Below are 8,226 nucleotides of genomic sequence, written 5' to 3'. Positions count from 1 at the left end.
TTTCGGTCCAGTAATATTTCCACAAAAATATCAGACATGCAGATCACTAATACACTGTCTTGCTGGGGTATATGGACCATATGTAAATATGAAGAAAGTTTAGGTTTTTAAAACTCTAGTATGCCATCTTTCTGCAGACAAAAACATCTGGAATGGTAAACAAGAGCATTCTACACAAGGGGCAAAAAACAACAAATCAACAATAACCAAAGATAGCAAGTAACAATGCTGTTTAACATGGCAAAATACATCATCTAACTTAGATTCTAAGTCCCTAAAGTGGTGATACCACAACTTTTGTACAACTGTACAGTATAAGAAGCCAGGTTTTTATTCAACCGATACTTGTCTACACAATGTCTCAAAATGCAAGAATACAACTAAAAGCGTCACATTGTTCTTAATCAAGATGTTGCATTAGAAAACATTACTAAAGGCTGAGACATTTCCATACTAAGATACAATTGAAGATTTACACAATTGGCCAGGAATCTTAAACGAGAATTTGACTATACACTGTATCAGATGTATGGTAGTAACACTGTTCACTGGAAATGTGAAAAGATGACGGAAGCTTGGATCATTCCATTGCAAACTTTCAACCCAAATATCTTAACAACTATATCCTGTACGTCGTGACAGAATTAAAAGAAAATATAATACAGAATGATATTTCAAATCACGATGAACCATTTTACTGTCCATCCAGTGACTGATTGAAAAAAAGAGACTTCCAACAATGTGCCACTGGACTTTACAAAACACCTTTCAAAACTCAAAATGGCCTGCAGATGAAGGCTATACATCATGGTAAATGACAATAACAAAAAAAGCTTCCAACATAACTGTTTAGATGACATCTTCAGATAACATGAAGATATCATTGGTTAACGGAATTCTTTACACGAACAGTACAAAGTATGCGTACAAAAAACAAATGTTAACCAGTGATTCTACAACCTGATGAACCTATTTATACATGAAAACATAATCTTTAACAATTGTTTTGGGTGGAAAACTGTAAGCCAGTTCTAGGGATTTCTTCCTGAACAGATGACGTGGCCAATGTTGTAGTGTGAGTCACAGCTGTTCTCTGTATGGGTGGGTAGGGTGGCTTTGACTGTACGGCTGGAGTTTTGGCTTGCTGGTGGTGACTGCTACAGGGTTGACTGGTTATATTCGATGCTGCTGGGTTTATGATACATCTGTAAAACAAAGGGTACAGAGTTATGCTATTGTTAAAAAAAAGGCCCAAAGATATCAGGCAAGGTTGTGTTTATAAAATATCCTTAGATATAAAATTTCTTGACAGATAAAAGGTGGTAAGAAATAGCCAACTGTTACTGTATACTGGCAAACTAAAAGAAAATCTTTAACTGTTGGTCCAAGTTCACCGTAAATCTATTTCTTTTTGCAGGGAGGATTTAAATATACAGTTGAAACAATTCCGTATTACAGTAGTTATACATAGGAAATGCACATTCTAAGTGTCATGAATTTGTGAAAACAAAACCACTGCAAATATTTGAAGATTTACAGTAGTATGAAGATCAGTAAGGACTGAACTAAACGCAGGAATGAATACTTACAGCTGGCGGCTGTCTCTCCAAATCGCCTCTGCAAATAGTCTTGGTTGAACCTGATGAAGGCATCATATTGCTCTGGAACGACACAAGATACCAAGCGTTAGAACAGAATTCAAAATATACTAATGGACTTCTAAGGCTAGCCTCTACCAGGCCCTGCGGATCACTGGGAAAATAGTAGACATTGGCCAAATAGAGTGAATAGTATGCTAAGGGAGTCGGCTACACAGAGGGGGTCCAATCTGCAATCCTGCAAGTGAAACCCTGGCAAATATTTCTCCCTATAGCCGTCGTAGTTAGTCTGGTAGAGACTATTCTAAGGCCATACCAATATGATTTCTTGGATCTCGGATTAAAAGGAATGTCATCAACTAGAAAAACATTGAAAACAAAGAATGAGGACCAGTTTTATGTCTTGGTGCAGTCAGTTTTTAATACAGTCATATTCAAGTTTTCCTCCCTTTTCTCTTCTTTTATGATGTCAGCTTGCTATATTTTTGCCTTAAATCTTGAGAACCAATGAAATAAATTAGCGTGGCCCACACAAAAATCAAGGCTGCTCAGAACGTTCTGCTTTCAACTTGCAGGCCACCAACATCTCAACTGGACTCATTATTGACACTTTTCCTGCCAGCAAATAAAATTCATCATGTTACTAAGCCTGGGTTTGCTTCTTGGCTACACTTACAAGTCACAAAATATTCACTGCTATGATTAGGAATGCATGTTCTTGTACCCTTCCATTCTTTCCCAAGCCTGTACCATAGCATTATACATAATGGCTGACCCCATATTTCACACATCAATATTGATAGCACAGCACTACGGGTGCATGCTGCATTATTTAGGCCATCAGGAAATAGATCGCCAGGAACTGCCCACTAGAGATTTATAACACAGCGTAAGACGATAAAACCTTTCAACCTAAAGCTGTGCATAGCTTAATGATTATGTGGCTTGATGGGCAGGCTGTTACTGTTAGATAATTGCAGTATGTACGTTACACAAGACTGCAGGAAAATGTTCACAATTGCAACAACTGTTCCTCTCTCCTCTTTGATTTCCTACAAGAATTTGATCAAGTCCGAATAGATAACATCAGACCACATTTTACATTTGTGAAAGTCTGCCATCGCTCAAACCAATGGTGAAATCCTTATGTTAACTTAGACTATCCAACTTCCTACATAGAAACAGTGTGTCATATTGAGGAGGATCTTTACAAAACAAGGAATCATTAGGAGGAGGATCTTTACCTGCGACTGCCAACACAAAGAATTAGGTTAATCCAACTTTTCGATTGTCGACAGCAGCCCTGGTCAAGGAACATTTGGGTAAGTCCCATTTTTCTTGCATTGGCAATAGATCCTTCTTTATAGTGAATTATACAAATAAAGAGAACTTACAAGCTATGGAGAACTTACAAGCTTTCTATTTTTGGGAGAACTTACAAGCTAAAACAAACAAACTGAAGTGTGAACTCACCTGCTAGCTTGCAGGACAGCACCTTGTCGTACTCCTCCCTCACATGGGTGTCTCGCTCCTTGATCATCCGCTCGCAGATCATGCTGACCTGGCGCATCGAGAACAGCGGCTTGTCCTTGTTGATGGGCGACTGCGTCCCCGGGATCGGCGACGAGCTCCCGTGGGTCGGCGACAGTGTCCCGTAGTGCATCGGCGACGCCCCATAATGCATTGGGGACGACCCGCCGGCCATGTGGGAGCTTTCGTGCATGGGGGAGAGCGAGCCGTGGTGGCTCGGGGAGGCGGCGGATTGCACGTTTGAGTCTGTTGCTACCCACAGCCGGCGCCTGCGGTGCATGCGGCGGTACTCATCACGGATGAACTGGGAGATTTGTTCTGAGGAAGAAGAAAATGGTGATACGTTTAATCTTCTGTAACACAGTCTTTGCCGTGAAGCATGTCTAACATAGGATGTGCGTTTAGCACTACATAGAAGCAAATTAAATCTCACTCTCACAAAACATGCTCTGTCAGCTATCACAACAATTTCCAAATGGAGGTACTGTAGTATCTTTAAAAAAACAAAAACCAATGACCTTATATTTGTAGAAACAGAACTTGAATGGCTTGCTTGGATTTTTGATCACCTTTCTAGATAAAACAAGGCTAGGACTAGTCCAAAATAACTTGTTATCTTAAGATCGAAGTCTTGGGCACATCGTAAAAATCATGTGGACAAATTCCATGGCTCTCAAGGACACTTTGGTTGGTCATGTGAATATCGTGGGCAGGGGCCAACAGGGGGTTTGGCTCCAGTGCACTCAGATAGCAGGATAATCAAATAAGCATGGCCACAGGGGACAAGGTTTAATCCCATGTCACATTAAACACTCGACACAAAGAAATGGAAATGTAAGAGGGAATATTGATAAAGGACAACTCAGCTGAAACTAGAAGGAACAAGAATAAAGCAGTGGGCTGCCGACAAAAGCGACAAAATGGGAGGACGATCCATGCAAAAACTTGACCACGCTACATTTGTGGGGTTGGATAGGATAGGACTACTGTGCGAAAAGACATGTCATTCAAGGCATTTGACTTTGCATATGGAGTAAACAAGTGCTCATATAACATTCTGGCATGAATGTCTTGTTGCATTTGGATTTATAATCTCAGAGGGTTGAAACAAGAATCTGTTGTTGTAATGTTACAAAACCTATGATGACACATTTGAGAGACCTAATGACAACCTTGGAAAGGCACTTGGCTACGCAGCAGACATTTAACATCTGCTCCAAGTTTAGCTCCCTTTATTACTCCTTCCTATGTTAGTTCTGCTTTGCTGAGATGGCTGAATAGACATACTTAGAGAGATGTATACCCGGGTATATTTTTCCATTTATATAACACCAGACAGAAAGGCAGACTAACCATTAAATGTATTAGAGGTCCCTTCCATCAAATATTTTAGACAATAGGCTACTCATCTAATTTTCAGTTATTATGTTTAGCCATACCTAGTATGGCTCAACATATTGTTTTTGTTCATGTTCTTCTTCTTCTCCTGCCAAATCTTCAAATGGATTCAACTCCGCCATTTTTTAATCAACCGACCTGAAATTTGGCATGGAGGTAAAGAAAGCAAATACCCTCAGGTGATTTTAAAATTGCTTTGAAACAGCCCTTAAAATCATTTTTATGGAGGTTTTTTGGGGCATTTTTAGACAATTTCTATATTTTGGGCTCCTGTGGCCTGGTTTTACATGCAAGTGACCTGAAATTCGGTACAAGGGTGCCTTGAACATGTCCCTACAGGACTTCCAACACATTTCTGGTGTACATCACTTCAAAATGCTTCATTTTGGGGACTTTTGGACCCATTTCAGACCAAAAACAGGCCAAAAGTGGTATCCACGTTCCATGTTCTATTTGCTGCTGGCCAAGGAATCCATGTTCTATCTAAGGTTCCGCGTGTTCCATTTGCTACTGGCCAAAGAACGCGTGTTCTGTTTAGGTCACCTTAGGTCATATTGCAGGAACACACGCAAGCCTTTGCCAATGTTGCAGTAAGAAGCTCTTGGGGTCTCGCAGAACTTGTAGAGAGAATTTTTTTGCACGGGTGATTTTGGAACAGTCAATTTATGCATCGGGAGGGAGATTGGAGAAGTATGATGCTCTCGCAAATGTTGCCTTTCTACATGCAGTTAATATTTCAATTTGCCCAGGTGTTGTTTTGGGACAGCACACTTCTTGCATGGGGAGGAGTATGGCTAAACATGCTGTATTTGCTCAGGGGCAAATGACGGCCTTTCTAGTTTATCCATTTTTATGTTTTACTTTGAAACTTTTTTTTTTAATTTTTGCAGAATGCAGACTGCTACCTAAAGCCAATTATTCACACACAACTTCAGCCAAGATTTTAAAACACAAACATTTTACCATTCAGCTGTGAGTAGAAAATGTCCTTCCTTTGACTTTCACAATCTACCTAAATTGATCCAGGATACTGGCAGTACGACAATGACAGAGCATCGAACTTTCAAACAAACTGATGAACAGGAAAACTCAATCAATCCTCGGGATTGGCAAACTATCCGAGGTTGGGAGGAGGGCCACAGGGTTTTCTCTATCTTGATCAATAACGTCAGACCACAGCCACTCCAATCTACATAACAAAGGCTAATGATAGATGGGTCTGCAGTCCTTTGACAGGCTCGAGAGAGATGAAATTGGCAAGGAAATCACCAGGCTAGAGTTAAATTCCAGACTGGGCTATCTGATTGGGTATGGAGGGATGTCCTTGGGGTAAAATGATTTGTGATGTAGATACTGTATATGCATGTTAGCCATTTTGTTTTAAATGACACTTCAACACAGCTGTTGCTATACTCACACTTCAAGTTACTGCAGGGCTGTCTACAATTTTAATTTTTCAGTCTCGTACATTCTTTTGGAGCCCAAGTTGTTGTTTTTCATTGTTTAATCTGCTATTTCAAGCTTACAGAAATACATTCTCGTCAGATTTCTAAACAAGAAAATTTTCTTCCCGGGACAGGTCCTGCCTTGACTTATGGACTGGACACGTACCCCGGAAAACTGCCTTGATTTAGGATTACAACCTGCGTATGGTCTAGGAAATTCCGGCATTGAAATCCTAACCAGAAGTAGATTACAATTTAGAACATGTGGCGTGGCACAAAGACCGCTTCTCAAGACAAAATAAACGTGGAAATGTTACCATTGCTTATCTACAAACCTTCCCTAGCCCATGCCCAACATGTACCAGACATCTCCTATCTCCACGGTAATATATTGAAAGAGATAGCCTATCCACCGATGGAATATGCATGAAGCATAACAACTAACATCCTGCTCTAACTGATAGCAAGATAAACAAGGGTTTTAAAATGATGACATCACGTGGGCAGATTATTCCTTGACTGTTATCCTTGTCGTTTTAGTGCCATTCAGTGTGTGTCTGATTTACAACCAGGTTGGGTTAAAAGGGGGTTATACGGACCTTGGAACAGATCCAAAAACCCTGCCCTAATTCCAGTTTTACTGTCACATGCTTGTTATCTGTGCCAGAAGTAGGCAGATGCCGAATTTTATTGCTAGAGGTGCAGAGGTACTAGTACATCTGTTTGTGTTAGGCACGAATGTGGATTTTGAACATAAGTACTTATACATCTGTTTACCATTGGCCATAGAAGAAGAATAGTATACCTCACCAATCCTTCAACTGAACCACTTACTTTTCCTGTCTGAGCTAAGTTTGATTTGTTAACTATCCACAGAAAGAAAAGTTGACAGCCAACACTATTCTTAAGGACTAAGGCTCACTTTATCACAGAGCTCAACTCGAGTGATTAGCAGCACAGATGAAAACAACCGTCTATCCAAACTGTGCCCATCATGGGAATAATATTTATGGAGATTATGCTAAACACCAAGTCCTTTGAAGAGTCATGGTTATTCACGGCGAGGAGGTGAGATAATATATGCATGTCGGCGTCTGTTCTAGCCGAGACAAATCGGTGAGAAATGACCGTACAGATCAGTTCTTTTGTGTGAGAAGAAAGGTCAACACTCCAAACTTCACACCCTCTATGGAACCCCCGGTGTCAGAAAACCCAAACCGGTCACTCACACAGCTGTCTATACCCACGCTACCAAAAATTCAGTAAAAACCACAACGAAAACCACCAAAGGTTTAAAATAGAGAGAGAACACAAGACGATAAATGGAAGGTATTTTAGGGAGAGTTCTAAAGAGGTACCGATCGAACAACTGACCGGCAAGGGTAGCTGTAGTCTGAAGATGAAACAACGCCATGTTTTTACCTGAGGTCAGTTTGGGCTCCACTTCGGGAAAGGACGACGGCTTCTGTCGCGGTGGTGTGGCCAGGCCCGTGCTGTGGGGAGACACGGACGGGCTGTGTCCCGCCATGGGCATACACCGCCTCGGTCTCTTGGACGGGCGGCTATGCAAGGGGTCCAACTCGTAAGTCCGTTTCAGAGTAGCACACGCCATTTTGAATCAAATGATCAGTCCGGCCCCGGCGAAGACCCCTCGAGATCGGGGCACGATTTCTGTCACACAAACCGACCGGTCACCCGAAATATCTCCACAAACAACTTCCAAAAGATGTCTGCTACCCTTAGATGCGGTAATTCAGCGGCTCTTCGGGTTATAGTGTGAGGATTACACCGATGTTGGGCAACAATCCCAACGGCGCTCTGATCCTTCTGATTTTGTTTCTTTCTGGTTGGGTTCGAATCAACAAACGGCGCAGAAGTGATGCGCAGTCGGCTCATTACATATGCAAAACTAAATAAGTGGCGCAGAAGCCCTGCGCAGTAGTCAACAGCCGGCTTCGACTCCGGAAGTTGTGTCACAACTTTGAGCAAGGAGGTTTATGCTTTGAGGGATTTAAACTTTATTTATTTTGCCGATTACAACGCAGGTATTTGAATATATTAGTAAGTATGCTTCGCTCGCTTTCTGCTGCTACAGAAAGTTGTACACAAATGGATCTTATGATCTTGAAGTAAGTGTAGTGTGGGCACTTGGACGGGCGGCTATGCAAGGGGTCCAACTCGTAAGTCCGTTTCAGAGTAGCACACGCCATTTTGAATCAAATGATCAGTCCGGCCCCGGCGAAGACCCCTCGAGA

At 41.5% G+C, this 8,226-nt stretch overlaps 1 protein-coding gene across 1 annotated transcript; it reads right to left on the bottom strand.

The window, feature by feature from the left end:
• Positions 1-1,173: 1,173 nt before the first annotated feature.
• Positions 1,174-7,863, bottom strand: LOC136422552 (akirin-2-like). Its single transcript, XM_066410337.1, has 4 exons — positions 7,394-7,863; positions 3,072-3,446; positions 1,590-1,661; positions 1,174-1,205 (listed from the first exon to the last, which is right to left on the bottom strand). Exons 1-4 carry the CDS (start codon positions 7,581-7,583, stop codon positions 1,195-1,197), a joined length of 648 nt encoding a protein of 215 aa, XP_066266434.1. The 5' UTR covers positions 7,584-7,863; the 3' UTR covers positions 1,174-1,194.
• Between the last annotated feature and the right edge of the window lie 363 nt (positions 7,864-8,226).

The sequence above is a fragment of the Branchiostoma lanceolatum genome, chromosome 1 (assembly GCF_035083965.1).
Source record: "Branchiostoma lanceolatum isolate klBraLanc5 chromosome 1, klBraLanc5.hap2, whole genome shotgun sequence".
Classification (NCBI taxonomy): Eukaryota; Metazoa; Chordata; class Leptocardii; order Amphioxiformes; family Branchiostomatidae; genus Branchiostoma; species Branchiostoma lanceolatum.
This window is presented reverse-complemented; position numbering and strand designations above follow the sequence as displayed.